The sequence below is a fragment of the Bubalus bubalis genome, chromosome 2, assembly GCF_019923935.1.
Source record: "Bubalus bubalis isolate 160015118507 breed Murrah chromosome 2, NDDB_SH_1, whole genome shotgun sequence".
Taxonomy (NCBI): domain Eukaryota; kingdom Metazoa; phylum Chordata; class Mammalia; order Artiodactyla; family Bovidae; genus Bubalus; species Bubalus bubalis.
In genome coordinates, this window is record NC_059158.1 from 187,254,558 (window position 1) to 187,269,368 (window position 14,811).

Sequence of the window (14,811 nt, forward strand, 5' to 3'; positions counted from 1 at the left end):
CCCTGCCCAGAGCTCCAGGGGCCTTCGAGAACAGGCCTCCCTGCTCCTCCTGCCCTGAGCTCCAGGGGCCTTCGTGACCCGGCCTCCGTGCTCCCCCTGCCCTGAGCTCCAGGGGCCTTCGTGACCCGGCCTCCGTGCTCCCCCTGCCCTGAGCTCCAGGGGCCTTCGTGACCCGGCCTCCATGCTCCCCCTGCCCTGAGCTCCAGGGGCCTTCGTGACCCGGCCTCCGTGAGTCCCCTACCCTGAGCTCCAGGGGCCTTCGTGACCCGGCCTCTGTGCTCACCCTGCCCTGACCTCCAGGGGCCTTCGTGACCCGGCCTCCGTACTACCCCTGCCCTGAGCTCCAGGGGCCTTCGTGACCCGGCCTCCGTGCTCCCCCTGCCCTGAGCTCCTGGGGCCTTCGTGACCCGGCCTCCGTGCTCCCCCTGCCCTGACCTCCAGGGGCCTCGTCACCCGGCCTCCGTACTACCCCTGCCCTGACCTCCAGGGGCCTTCGTGACCCGGCCTCCGTGCTCCCCCTGCCCTGAGCTCCAGGGGCCTTCGTGAACCGGCCTACCTGCTCCCCCTGCCCTGACCTCCAGGGGCCTCGTGACCCGGCCTCCGTGCTCCCCCGGCCCTGAGCTCCAGGGGCCTTCGTGACCCGGCCTCCGTGCTCCCCCTGCCCTGAGCTCCAGGGGCCTTCGTGACCCGGCCTCCGTGCTCCCCCTGCCCTGAGCTCCAGGGGCCTTCGTGAACCGGCCTACCTGCTCCCCCTGCCCTGACCTCCAGGGGCCTCGTGACCCGGCCTCCGTGCTCCCCCGGCCCTGAGCTCCAGGGGCCTTCGTGACCCGGCCTCCGTGCTCCCCCTGCCCTGAGCTCCAGGGGCCTTCGTGACCCGGCCTCCGTGCTCCCCCTGCCCTGAGCTCCAGGGGCCTTCGTGACCCGGCCTCCGTGAGTCCCCTGCCCTGAGCTCCAGGGGCCTTCGTGAACCGGCCTCCGTGATCCCCCTGCCCTGACCTCCAGGGGCCTTCGTGACCCGGCCTCTGTGCTCCCCCTGCCCTGAGCTCCTGGGGCCTTCGTGACCCGGCCTCCGTGCTCCCCCTGCCCTGACCTCCAGGGGCCTCGTCACCCGGCCTCCGTACTACCCCTGCCCTGACCTCCAGGGGCCTTCGTGACCCGGCCTCCGTGCTCCCCCTGCCCTGAGCTCCAGGGGCCTTCGTGAACCGGCCTACCTGCTCCCCCTGCCCTGACCTCCAGGGGCCTCGTGACCCGGCCTCCGTGCTCCCCCGGCCCTGAGCTCCAGGGGCCTTCGTGACCCGGCCTCCGTGCTCCCCCTGCCCTGAGCTCCAGGGGCCTTCGTGACCCGGCCTCCGTGCTCCCCCTGCCCTGAGCTCCAGGGGCCTTCGTGAACCGGCCTACCTGCTCCCCCTGCCCTGACCTCCAGGGGCCTCGTGACCCGGCCTCCGTGCTCCCCCGGCCCTGAGCTCCAGGGGCCTTCGTGACCCGGCCTCCGTGCTCCCCCTGCCCTGAGCTCCAGGGGCCTTCGTGACCCGGCCTCCGTGCTCCCCCTGCCCTGAGCTCCAGGGGCCTTCGTGACCCGGCCTCAGTGAGTCCCCTGCCCTGAGCTCCAGGGGCCTTCGTGAACCGGCCTCTGTGATCCCCCTGCCCTGACCTCCAGGGGCCTTCGTGACCCGGCCTCCGTGAGTCCCCTGCCCTGAACTCCAGGGGCCTTCGTGACCCGGCCTCCGTGAGTCCCCTGCCCTGAGCTCCAGGGGCCTTCGTGACCCGGCCTCCGTGCTCCCCCTGCCCTGAGTTCCAGGGGCCTTCGTGACCCGGCCTCCGTGCTCCCCCTGCCCAGACCTCCAGGGGCCTTCGTGACCCGGCCTCTGTGAGTCCCCTGCCCTGAGCTCCAAGGGCCTTCGTGAACCGGCCTCCGTGCTACCCCTGCCCTGAGCTCCTGGGGCCTTCGTGACCCGGCCTCCGTGCTCCCCCTGCCCTGAGCTCCAGGGGCCTTTGTGACGCGGCCTCCGTGCTACCCCTGCCCTGAGCTCCAGGGGCCTTCGTGACCCGGCCTCCGTGCTCCCCCTGCCCTGAGCTCCAGGGGCCTTCGTGACCCGGCCTCCGTGCTCCCCCTGCCCTGAGCTCCAGGGGCCTTCGTGACCCGGCCTCCGTGAGTCCCGTGCCCTGAGCTCCAGGGGCCTTCGTGAACCGGCCTCCGTGATCCTCCTGCCCTGCCCTCCAGGGGCCTTCTTGACCCGGCCTCTGTGCTCCCCCTGCCCTGAGCTCCAGGGGCCTTCGTGACCCGGCCTCCGTGAGTCCCCTGCCCTGAACTCCAGGGGCCTTCGTGACCCGGCCTCCGTGATCTCCCTGCCCTGACCTCCAGGGGCCTTCGTGACCCGGCCTCTGTGCTCCCCCTGCCCTGAGCTCCAGGGGCCTTCGTGACCCGGCCTCCGTGCTCCCCCTGCCCTGAGCTCTAGGGGCCTTCGTGACCCGGCCTCCGTGAGTCCCCTGCCCTGAGCTCCAGGGGCCTTCGTGAACCGGCCTATGTGCTCCCCCTGCCCTGAGCTCCAGGGGCCTTCGTGACCCGGCCTCCGTGATCCCCCTGCCTTGACCTCCAGGGGCCTTCGTGACCCGGCCTCTGTGCTCCCCCTGCCCTGAGCTCCAGGGGCCTTCGTGACCCGGCCTCCGTGCTCCCCCTGCCCTGAGCTCCAGGGGCCTTCGTGACCCGGCCTCCGTGATTCCCCTACCCTGAGCTCCAGGGGCCTTCGTGAACCGGCCTATGTGCCCCCCCTGCCCTGAGCTCCAGGGGCCTTCGTGACCCGGCCTCCGTGCTCCCCCTGCCCTAAGCTCCAGGGGCCTTCGTGACCCGGCCTATGTGCTCCCCCTGCCCTGAGCTCCAGGGGCCTTCGTGACCCGGCCTCCGTGAGTCCCCTGCCCTGAGCTCCAGGGGCCTTCGTGAACCGGCCTCCGTGATCCCCTTGCCGTGACCTCCAGGGGCCTTCGTGACCCGGCCTCTGTGCTCCCCCTGCCCTGAGCTCCAGGGGCCTTCGTGACCCGGCCTCCGTGAATCCCCTGCCCTGAACTCCAGGGGCCTTCGTGACCCGGCCTCCGTGATCCCCCTGCCCTGACCTCCAGGGGCCTTCGTGACCCGGCCTCTGTGCTCCCCTGCTCTGACCTCCAGGGGCCTTCGTGACCCGGCCTCCGTGAGTCCCCTACCCTGAGCTCCAGGGGCCTTCGTGAACTGGTCTATGTGCTCCCCCTGCCCTGAGCTCCAGGGGCCTTCGTGACACGGCCTCCGTGCTCCCCCTGCCCTGAGCTCCAAGGGCCTCGTGACCCGGCGTCCGTGCTCGCCCTGCCCTGAGCTCCAGGGGCCTTCGTGACCCGGCCTCCGTGCTCCCCCTGCCCTGAGCTCCAGGGGCCTTTGTGACCCGGCCTCCGTGCTCCCCCTGCCCTGAGCTCCAGGGGCCTTTGTGACCGGCCTCCGTGCTACCCCTGCCCTGAGCTCCAGGGGCCTTCGTGACCCGGCCTCCGTGCTCCCCCTGCCCAGAGCTCCAGGGGCCTTCGTGACCCGGCCTCCGTGCTCCCCCTGCCCTGAGCTCCAGGGGCCTTCGTGACCCGGCCTCCGTGAGTCCCCTGCCCTGAGCTCCAGGGGCCTTCGTGAACCGGCCTCTGTGCTCCCCCTGCCCTGAGCTCCAGGGGCCTTCGTGACCCGGCCTCCGTGCTCCCCCTGCCCTGAGCTCTAGGGGCCTTCGTGACCCGGCCTCCGTGCTCCCCCTGCCCTGAGCTCCAGGGGCCTTCGTGAACCGGCCTATGTGCTCCCCCTGCCCTGAGCTCCAGGGGCCTTCGTGACCCGGCCTCCGTGATCCCCCTGCCCTGACCTCCAGGGGCCTTCGTGACCCGGCCTCTGTGCTCCCCCTGCCCTGAGCTCCAGGGGCCTTCGTGACCCGTCCTCCGTGCTCCCCCTGCCCTGAGCTCCAGGGGCCTTCGTGACCCGGCTTATGTGCTCCCCCTGCCCTGAGCTCTAGGGGCCTTCGTGACCCGGCCTCCGTGCTCCCCCTGCCCTGAGCTCCAGGGGCCTTCGTGACCCGGCCTCCATGCTCCCCCTTCCCTGAGCTCCAGGGGCCTTCGTGACCCGGCCTCCGTGAGTCCCCTACCCTGAGCTCCAGGGGCCTTCGTGAACCGGCCTCCGTGAGTCCCCTACCCTGAGCTCCAGGGGCCTTCGTGAACCGGCCTATGTGCCCCCCCTGTCCTGAGCTCCAGGGGCCTTCGTGACCCGGCCTATGTGCCCCCCCTGTCCTGAGCTCCAGGGGCCTTCGTGACCCGGCCTCCGTGCTCCCCCTGCCCTAAGCTCCAGGGGCCTTCGTGACCCGGCCTATGTGCTCCCCCTGCCCTGAGCTCCAGGGGCCTTCGTGACCCGGCCTCCGTGAGTCCCCTACCCTGAGCTCCAGGGGCCTTCGTGAACCGGCCTATGTGCCCCCCCTGCCCTGAGCTCCAGGGGCCTTCGTGACCCGGCCTCCGTGCTCCCCCTGCCCTAAGCTCCAGGGGCCTTCGTGACCCGGCCTATGTGCTCCCCCTGCCCTGAGCTCCAGGGGCCTTCGTGACCCGGCCTCCGTGAGTCCCCTACCCTGAGCTCCAGGGGCCTTCGTGACCCGGCCTCCGTGCTCCCCCTGCCCTGACCTCCAGGGGCCTTCGTGACCCGGCCTCCGTACTACCCCTGCCCTGACCTCCAGGGGCCTTCGTGACCCGGCCTCCGTGCTCCCCCTGCCCTGAGCTCCAGGGGCCTTCGTGACCCGGCCTCCGTGCTCCCCCTGCCCTGAGCTCCAGTGGCCTTCGTGACCCGGCCTCCGTGCTCCCCCTGCCCTGAGCTCCAGGGGCCTTCGTGACCCGGCCTCCGTGAGTCCCCTACCCTGAGCTCCAGGGGCCTTCGTGAACCGGCCTCCGTGATCCCCCTGCCGTGACCTCCAGGGGCCTTCGTGACCCGGCCTCTGTGCTCCCCCTGCCCTGAGCTCCAGGGGCCTTCGTGACCCGGCCTCCGTGAGTCCCCTGCCCTGAACTCCAGGGGCCTTCGTGACCTGGCCTCCGTGATCCCCCTGCCCTGACCTCCAGGGGCCTTCGTGACCCGGCCTCTGTGCTCCCCTGCCCTGACCTCCAGGGGCCTTCGTGACCCGGCCTCCGTGAGTCCCCTACCCTGAGCTCCAGGGGCCTTCGTGAACTGGTCTATGTGCTCCCCCTGCCCTGAGCTCCAGGGGCCTTCGTGACACGGCCTCCGTGCTCCCCCTGCCCTGAGCTCCAGGGGCCTTCGTGACCCGGCCTCCGTGCTCCCCCTGCCCTGAGCTCCAGGGGCCTTCGTGACCCGGCCTCCGTGATCCCCTTGCCCTGAGCTCCAGGGGCCTTCGTGACCCGGCCTACGTGCTCCCCCTGCCCTGAGTTCCAGGGGCCTTCGTGACCCGGCCTCCGTGCTCCCCCTGCCCTGAGCTCCAGGGGCCTTCGTGACCCGGCTTATGTGCTCCCCCTGCCCTGAGCTCCAGGGGCCTTCGTGACCCGCCCTCCGTGCTCCCCCTGCCCTGAGCTCCAGGGGCCTTCGTGACCCGGCCTCCATGCTCCCCCTGCCCTGAGCTCCAGGGGCCTTCGTGACCCGGCCTCCGTGACTCCCCTACCCTGAGCTCCAGGGGCCTTCGTGAACCGGCCTCCGTGAGTCCCCTACCCTGAGCTCCAGGGGCCTTCGTGAACCGGCCTATGTGCCCCCCCGTCCTGAGCTCCAGGGGCCTTCGTGACCCGGCCTATGTGCCCCCCCTGTCCTGAGCTCCAGGGGCCTTCGTGACCCGGCCTCCATGCTCCCCCTGCCCTGAGCTCCAGGGGCCTTCGTGACCCGGCCTCCGTGCTCCCCCTGCCCTGAGCTCCAGGGGCCTTCGTGACCCGGCCTCCGTGAGTCCCCTACCCTGAGCTCCAGGGGCCTTCGTGACCCGGCCTCCGTGCTCCCCCTGCCCTGACCTCCAGGGGCCTTCGTGACCCGGCCTCCGTACTACCCCTGCCCTGACCTCCAGGGGCCTTCGTGACCCGGCCTCCGTGCTCCCCCTGCCCTGAGCTCCAGGGGCCTTCGTGACCCGGCCTCCGTGCTCCCCCTGCCCTGAGCTCCAGTGGCCTTCGTGACCCGGCCTCCGTGCTCCCCCTGCCCTGAGCTCCAGTGGCCTTCGTGACCCGGCCTCCGTGCTCCCCCTGCCCTGAGCTCCAGGGGCCTTCGTGACCCGGCCTCCGTGAGTCCCCTGCCCTGAGCTCCAGGGGCCTTCGTGAACCGGCCTCCGTGATCCCCCTGCCCTGACCTCCAGGGGCCTTCGTGACCCGGCCTCTGTGCTCCCCCTGCCCTGAGCTCCAGGGGCCTTCGTGACCCGGCCTCCGTGCTCCCCCTGCCCTGAGCTCTAGGGGCCTTCGTGACCCGGCCTCCGTGAGTCCCCTGCCCTGAGCTCCAGGGGCGTTCGTGAACCGGCCTATGTGCTCCCACTGCCCTGAGCTCCAGGGGCCTTCGTGACCCGGCCTCCGTGATCCCCCTGCCCTGAGCTCCAGGGGCCTTCGTGACCCGGCCTCCGTGCTCCCCCTGCCCTGAGCTCCAGGGGCCTTCGTGACCCGGCCTCCGTGCTCCCCCTGCCCTGAGCTCCAGGGGCCTTCGTCACCCGGCCTCCGTGATTCCCCTACCCTGAGCTCCAGGGGCCTTCGTGACCCGGCCTATGTGCCCCCCCTGCCCTGACCTCCAGGGGCCTTTGTTACCCGGCCTCCGTGAGTCCCCTGCCCTGAGCTCCTGGGGCCTTCGTGACCCGGCCTCCGTGCTCCCCCTGCCCTGAGTTCCAGGGGCCTTCGTGACCCGGCCTCCGTGCTCCCCCTTCCCTGAGCTCCAGGGGCCCTCGTGACCCGGCCCTTCACTCTTATGCTTGCTCGGTTCTGTTTTAGCCCCTCTAACCTTGAACCCACCAAGTTCATTCCTGCCTCAGGGCCTTTGCCCATGATCTTTTCAAAAACTATCTATTTATTTGGCTTCAGCGGGTCTTAGATGTGGCTTGTGGACACTTTGGTTGCAGCCCGCAGACTCTTAGCTGCTGCATATGGGATCTTGTTCCCTGAGCAGGAGTGGAACCCGAGCCCCCCTGTGTTGGGAGCTCGGAGTCTCAGTCGCTGGACCAGCAGGGAAGTCCCTGCCCAGGAGCTCTCTGATCCAGATCTCCACGCGGCCATGTCCTGCTTGTCTTCGGGCCTGGGCCCCGCCCCAGAGAAGCCCTCCTCGGTCTCCCTACCCCACTTCCCTCTCCTCTTCTGCCCCACTTTTGTGCTTTCTTTACTGCTGGAAAATCTTATTTGTTAGCTTTTCTGTGGCGCGTCGTCCCCACCAGGACAGCGGCAGGGCTTGCCCGTCCTGTCCAGGGCCACACTCCCTGCCGGCTCCTGGCACAGGGCTCGCGCAAAGCAGGTGCTCAGCAAACATTCACAGACCCGAAGCGTGCAGGTGGCCGAGGTGAGCTTGGAACTGCTGGGCTCCTCACTGGGTGTTCTTTGGTGTATGCTTTGATTCCCCACAGTCCCTCAAGTTTTTTGGGCCCTCTTTTTTTTTTTCTGCACTGAGAAGCAGGCAGGGTCTTCGTTTCCTAGCCAGGGATCCACCCCACGCCCCCCATGTTGGAAGGGTGGAATCTTAAACCACGGGACCCCAGGGATGTCCCCTGTGAGCCCTCTTGGCCAGGAGCCAGCAGGGAAGCCCTCTGCTCTGGCCTCTGCTGCGCCCCACTCCCCTGCACCCCTGAGTCTGCCGCCCCCTCCCCCCACCTCTCCTTACCTGGGGTAACCACTGTCCCCAATGAGAATCCTGCCCAGCGGGTACGCCTTCCCCCTGACCATCACTGGGGGGCTCACTTCCAGGTTCCCAAAGGAGTCGAGGTCAGTCACACTGCCCGTCTGGGGCCCGCGAGTCACGTAGCCAAAATCTGGACCCTGGGGTGGGAGGAGCAGGGGCCAAGAGTTAGAGAACCCAAGGTCTTGGGGAAGAGGGCGTGGGGTCCAGGTTTAAAGATGAGCTTGGTCACAGAAGAAACCCTCCGGCCACTGGTTCAGAGCAGGTCCCATTACTATCTGAGGGATTCTGAAGGAAGGCTGAGTCAGCGCGGGCAAGAGAGGGGGTTTATGAGTCTCTGAGGGGCGCCCGCGGCTTCTAAACCTTGCGTGTGTGTGAGCGTGCTCAGTCGCTCAGCTGTGTCCCACTCTTTGTGACTCCATGTATTTATAGCCTGTCAGGCTCCTCGGTCCACTGGATTTCCCAAGGAAGAATACTGGAGTGGGTCCCCATTTCCTCCATCAGGGGATCTTCCTGACCCAGGAATCGAACCCACGTCTCCTGCGTCTCCTGCATTGGCGGGTGGATTCTTTACCCCTGAGCACTGGGGAAGCCCACTTCATAAACCTTAACTCGGGTGTGAAAATGAATCTGCCAGGTACCATCTCTGTCCTCGGAGCAGAAACTACGGTCAGGAAGACTGCGACTCGAGCTGTCTCTACAGCAGACGCTCCTGGTCCACACGGGGCGCGTCCTGACCTGGGGCTGCAGTGGGCCTCCCCACGGGGCTGTGGCCCCTCGTCCTCGTGAGAAGACCGCGGGGGCGGCGCCCCTCCCACCCCGCGTTGGCTTCCAGCTGCCGCTGTGAGCCGACGGCTCTGAGCTCAGAGGTCTGAAGTCAGCCTCACGGGACTGAAATCAAGGGGTGGCAGGCTGGCTCCTTCTGGAGGCTCTGGGAGAGACCCCGCTTCCTTTCCTTTTTCAGCTTCTAGTGGTCAGCTGGCTGGCGGCTCTTCTTCCATATTCAGTGCCCATCACTCCAGTCTCTGTTGCTGACATCGGAAGTCTTTTCCCATCCTGACCCTGCTCCCCCTTCATGAGGGGCCTTGTGATGGCGTGGAGTCCTCCCAGGTCACCCAGGGGAGTCCCCATCACAAGGTCCCTGACTTACTCTCATTCACAAAGCCCCCGTTCCATGTAAGATGGCATCTGCTTCTGGGGGTTAGGGCCCATTTGAGGGGCCATCATCCAGCCCACCTACTGAACCTCTAACCCTCTGCTTCTGTGCGTGCTCAGTCACTCAGTCATGTCTGACTCTTTGTGACCCCATGGACTGTAGCCCACTAGGCTCCTCTGCCCATGGGGGTTCTCCAGGCAAGAGTACTGGAGTGGGTAGCCTATCCCTTTTCCAGGGGATCTTCCTGACCCAGGAATCGAATTGGGGTCTCCTGCATTGCAGGTGGATTCTTTACCAGCTGAGCCACCAGGGAAGCCCACCTCTAACTCTACTTCCTACAGATTGATGATTTGTACCCTGGGGCTTCACGGGGGCCACAGAAGCCCTGAAACTAGATGCCAAATAGTGGGCTTGGGTGCATTTTTTGTGGGAAGATGAGTAGTCTCAAGGGGGTCTGTGACTCCACAGGTCTAAAACCCATTATTTCCAAATCCTTGCTTTCATTCTAAAACCCTTGCCAACCTGACCTCCTCCCCTGCTGGGCCATCAAAACTGCTCCCTTGAGCTCCTCTGGTGGTCCTGTGGTTAAGAGTCCACCTTGCAATCCAAGAGACACAGGTTCAATCCCTGGTCCGGGAAGGTCCCACTTGCCACAGGACAACGAAGCCCGTGCCCCCAACTACCGAGCCTGTGCCCGGGACCTGGGAGCTGCAATTACTGAAGCCCGAGCGCCCGGAGCCTATGCCACGAGACAAGAGGAGCCCCTGCAGTGGGAAGCCCAGCCCACAGCGGGCGGAGGCTGCACACAGCGGAGAAGCCCCCACAGCAAACACCAACCAAGCCACAGTCAGCATGCAAAGATGCCCCTCGGGGTCTCTGTGGCTGCAGTTAGCTCAGCGGGCAGTGCCTGGGCTCCCTTGTCCACGAGCGGCGCCTGGGTCGGCTGGTCTCCCCTGGCCTTCCCACGCTCTCTGCACTTGGCGTTTGGGACACCGTGTGCTCCCGATCTTCCTCCCTTTGCTCCCTCCGAGTCTCCTGTGCGCTGGGGGCGGGGGGCAGGGGGACAGACCTGGTCCTCCTTTCACTCCCTCCTCTGGTGGTCTCGCCTGGTCTCGAGAAATACCGTCCACGTGCTGACCATGGCCAGGCTCACAGCCCGGTCTGCACGTCCCTCCCAAACACCATGAGTGCGTCCCTGGCCTGCCTGATGCCCCGCTTGGAGGCTGACCAAACATCTCACACTTCCCCCAGTCAGAACTGCTGACCCTGCTCCCCACTCCCTCGTTCCCTGCCCGTCCCTCGGCCCTCCCCTCCCAGGGGGTGGCGCCTGCCCCCCACGAAGGGCAAGGCCTGGAGTCCCACCTTGTCAGTCCCGCACAGTGTCAGGAAGTCCTGTTCATTCTGCCCTCAAAGCGTATCCCAAGGGACTTCCCTGGTGGCCCAGGGGCTGAGACTCCTCACTCCCAGCGCAGGGACTCTGGGTTGAATCCCTGGTCAGGGACCTAGACCCCACATGCCCCAAGCTCCCGCATGCTGAAACTAAGACCTGGTGCAGGCAGATCAGCAAGTAAATATTAAAAATAAAATCACATCCCGAAGCCGGCTGCTTCTCCACTCCCCTCGCCCCATCATCTGTCACCAGGTACAGCGGTCACCTTGTCCCCAATCCCCCCACCCTACCCTTCCTCGCTGCAGTCCATTCTCAATATGCAACCAGAGACTGCCTTTAATAGCACCAATCAGATCATACTCATCCTCTGCTGAAGACTCTGCAATAATTCTCCAGAATCTCAGATTCTGAAGAAATGGCCTCACAGTGGCCAGGAAGCCCCAGGACCCGTCTCCCCCAGCGACACCCATCCCCGCCACATGCCTGCCTCTCCACCTCTCTGCCTCTTGCTCACTCGGTGCCCCCCTTCCGGCCTCCTCACCACTCCATGGACATGCCAGGCACGTCCCCCCTCAGGATCTTCGCACTGGCTTTCCCGCTGCCCAGAACCCTCTTCACCCGACGTCCGTAGAGGCAACTCCATCTCTGTGGGGTTTTGCTCTGGTGTCAGCTTCTCGATGAGGCCTCTTTTAACCATTCCATTTAAAGTCGCCATGTAATCCCCCCAGCGCTCTGGCAGCCGGCAGCCCTGTGATTCCGCTTTCTTTTTCTGTAGTACTTGACGTCACCTCCCAACATATAATGTAATTTATTTATTCATTAGACTTACTGTTCTGGCCTTCCCTGGGGTTCCAGTGGTTAAGAGCCTGCCTGCCAGTGCGGGGCCCACGGGTTCGATCCCTGGTCTGGGAACTAGATCCCGTGTACCGCAGAGCAACCAAGCACGTGTGCCCCGGCCACTGAGCCCGCACACCCGAGCGCCCACCCTCTGCAACCAGAGAGAGCCCGTGCAGCAGCGAAGACCCAGTGCAGCCAAAAAAAAAAAAACCTTATCGTTCCTGTCCCACCGCCCAGAACCCTCTTCTCCCAGATCCACCGAGTCAGCTCCTTCACCTCTTTGGAGTGTTTGCTCCACTGTTAGCTTCTCAGGGAGGCCTCCCCTGACTATTTCATTTGTCTATCTCTCTGAGCTAGAATGACAACGCTTATGAGGGTAGGCGCCTTAGCATTGCTCAGCAATAGATCCCTACGGCCTAGAACAGGGCTGGACACAGAGTACGTGCTCAAAGAATGTCTGATGAAGGGATGACAAATTCACCCAAGTCTCTGCCCTGGCTGTCGCCATGAGATGACAGGTGCGAAGGCCGCAGGCTTGGGTTGCTGCAGTCAAGGGGTTTCGACTGTCTGCAGAAGGGGGTCCCCCAGAGCGGGATGTGCAGGAGATGCCCTGGCCATCGATCCCAGCACAGACTTAGAAGGTGTCCAGGTTCTCCTCCAGTCTTGCTCGTCCGTCAAAAATAAAGGTCTCAGAGCGGTGGGACAAATCCACCCTTAACACCCACTCACCTCCTGTCTTAACAAATGGAGAGCAAAACCTTGGTTCTGAGCTTTTGCAGTCCTTTGTGTGAAGATGGATTTAACAGCACTCTCTGTTTTCATTCCGTTTAACTTCAAGGTTAAACACTTCTATTTATGGCAAGCGCCCCTGGTGCTCCATTTACTGGTTTAAAGTTTACTGACGTCGCCTTGTAGAAGGAACGGCCCCCGTGTATCAGGCTGCGTGCCAAGTGCCTGGTGAACAGTGATGGCACCATGGCCCAGCCCCTGCCTGCGTGGTGCTTCCAGCTTATCTGGGAGGCAGAGGCTGGGAAGTAAGCAGGCTGGTGATGTATAACAGAGACTCCAGGAGGAACAGGCAGGTGGAGAATACCAGGGGCGTGGGAGGGTCCTTCTGCCTCAGGCTGGCCTCCCTGAGGGCACGGAGGCTGAGACCTGAAGGTGGAGGAGCAGCCAGACCCTGAACGACGGCAGGCACTGCAGCCAGCGGAAACAGCAGGTGCGAAGGCCCGGGGTGAGCACAAGCCGGGCACGCTTGAAGACCAGGAAGGAGGCCAGTGGGGCTGGAGCCAGGAGAGGGGCAGGGAAGTGGCCCAGGGCTGGAGAAGCAGGTGCGGCTATAGCCTGGTGAGGAGGTTGATTCTTATCCCAATTCTTTTTATAAAATTTATTTTTATTTATTTATTTGGCTGCATCAGGTCTTAACTCCCTGACCAGGCGAGGGGGGAGTCTTAGTTCCCCAACAAGACGTTGAACCCACATCGCCTGCATTGCAAGGAGGATTCTTAACCACTGAGCCACCATGGAAGTCCCTCAAAAAGTAAGTGTGAAAGTGTTAGTCACTCAGTCCGGTCTGACTCTTTGCAACCCCATGGACTGTAGCCCGCCAGACTCCTCTGTCTGTGGAATTCTCCAGGCAAAAATACTGGACTCGGTAGCCATTCCCAGGGATCAAACCTGCATCTCCTGCATGGCAGATGGATTCTTTACCATCTGAGCCACCAGGAAAGCCCAGGGAAGTCCCTATCCCCTATCCCCAATTCTTTTCCTGAGTGATTTGAATCAAGCTGCCCCAGACCTGGTGGCTCAGATGGTAAAGAATCCACCTGCAATGCAGGAGACCTGGGTTTGATCCCTGGTTTGGGAAGACCCCCTGGAGGAGGGCATGGCAACCCACTCCAGTATTCTTGCCTGGAGACTTCCTTGGACAAAGGAGTCTGGTGGGCTGCAGTCCACGGGGTCGCCAAGAGTCGGACACGACTGAGCGACTGAGCACAGTGACTAACAGCCCTGACCGACGTGGGGCTAAGGCGCCACCACGGCCTTCCTCTGTCTGAGGCGTCTATAGGAAGGCCGGCTTTCATTCCCATCCCCAAGAAAGGCAACGCCAAAGCATGTTCAAACTGCCACACAATTGTACTCATCTCACACACTAGCCAAGTAACGCTCAAAATTCTCCAAGCCCGGCTTCAACAGAACATGAACCATGAACTTCCAGATGTTCAAGCTGGATTTAAAAAAGGCAGAGGAACCAGAGATCAATTTGCCAACATCTGTTGGATCATCAAAAAAGCAAGAGAGTTCCAGAAAAACATCTTCTTTTGCTTTATTGACTATGCTAAAGCCTTTGACTGTGTGGATCATAAGAAACTGTGGAAAATTCTTAAAGAGATGGGAATACCAGGCCACCTTACCTGCCTTCTGAGAAATCTGTATGCAGGTAAAGAAGCAACAGTTAGAACTAGACATGGAAAAACAGACTGGCTCCAAATCGGAAAAGGAGTACAAGTATGTTTATTGTCCCCCTGCTTATTTAACTTCTATGCAGAGGACATCATGAGAAATGCCCAGCTGAATGAAGCACAAGCTGGAATCAAGATTGCTGGGAGAAATATCAATAACCTCAGTTATGCAGATGATACCACCCTATGGCAGAAAGTGAAGAAGAACTAAAGAGCCTCTTGATGAAAGTGAAAGAGAGTGAAAAAGTTGGCTTAAAGCTCAACACTCAGAAAACTAAGATCATGGCATCCGGTCCCATCACTTCATGGGAAATAGATGGGGAAACAGTGGAAACAGTGACAGACTTTATTTTCTTGGGCTCCAAAATCACTGCAGATGGTGACTGCAGCCATAAAATTAAAAGACACTTGCTCCTTGGAAGAAAAGCTATGACCAACCTAGACAGCATATTAAAAAGCAGAGACATTACTTTACCAACAAAGTTCTGTCTAGTCAAAGCCATGGTTTTTCCAGTGGTCATGTATGGATGTGAGAGTTGGACTATAAAGAAAGCTAAGCACCAAAGAATTGATGCTTTTGAACTATGGTGTTGGAGAAGACTCTTGAGAATCCCTTTGGTTGCATGGAGATCCAACCAGTACATCCTAAAGGAAATCAGTCCTGAATACTCATTGGAAGGATTGATGCTGAAGCTGAAATTCCAATACTTTGGCCACCTGATGCGAAGAACTGACTCATTTGAAAAGACCCTGATGCTGGGAAAGATTGAAAGCAGGAGAAGAAGGGGACGACAGAGGATGAGATGGTTGGATGGCATCACCGACTCGATGGACATGAGTTTGAGCAAACTCCGGGAGTTGGTGATGGACAGGGAGGCCTGGTGTGGTGCAGTCCCTGGGGATGTCAAGAGTCAGACACGACTGAGCGACTGAACTGAACCGAATGGCAGAGACGTCATGACCCCAACTAAATCCCTGCGTCAGCAGCACGCCGCACAGGAGAGCCAGCAAGTTAAACTCAGGTTTCCTTTCAAAGCCTCCTGCGTGGGCCAGGTCACCCCCTTTCCCTTCGGGGAACCGAAGGCTCCTTGGAAAGCTGTTCACCGCAGCACAGCGTGCACCCGCGGTCTTTCCTTCGTCTTCTCTGGGTGCC

General features: G+C 62.8%; 1 protein-coding gene across 2 annotated transcripts in view; it reads right to left on the reverse strand.

Moving 5' to 3' along the window:
* PADI4 (peptidyl arginine deiminase 4) overlaps positions 1 to 14,811 on the reverse strand; it is a 49,725-nt gene that overhangs the window by 17,475 nt on the left and 17,439 nt on the right. For both annotated transcript variants that reach the window (XM_025278857.3, XM_006066570.4), the window contains exon 11: positions 7,799 to 7,953. In XM_025278857.3, the coding sequence (XP_025134642.3) occupies positions 7,799 to 7,953 (155 nt within the window). The remainder of the gene's footprint in view (positions 1 to 7,798; positions 7,954 to 14,811) is intronic.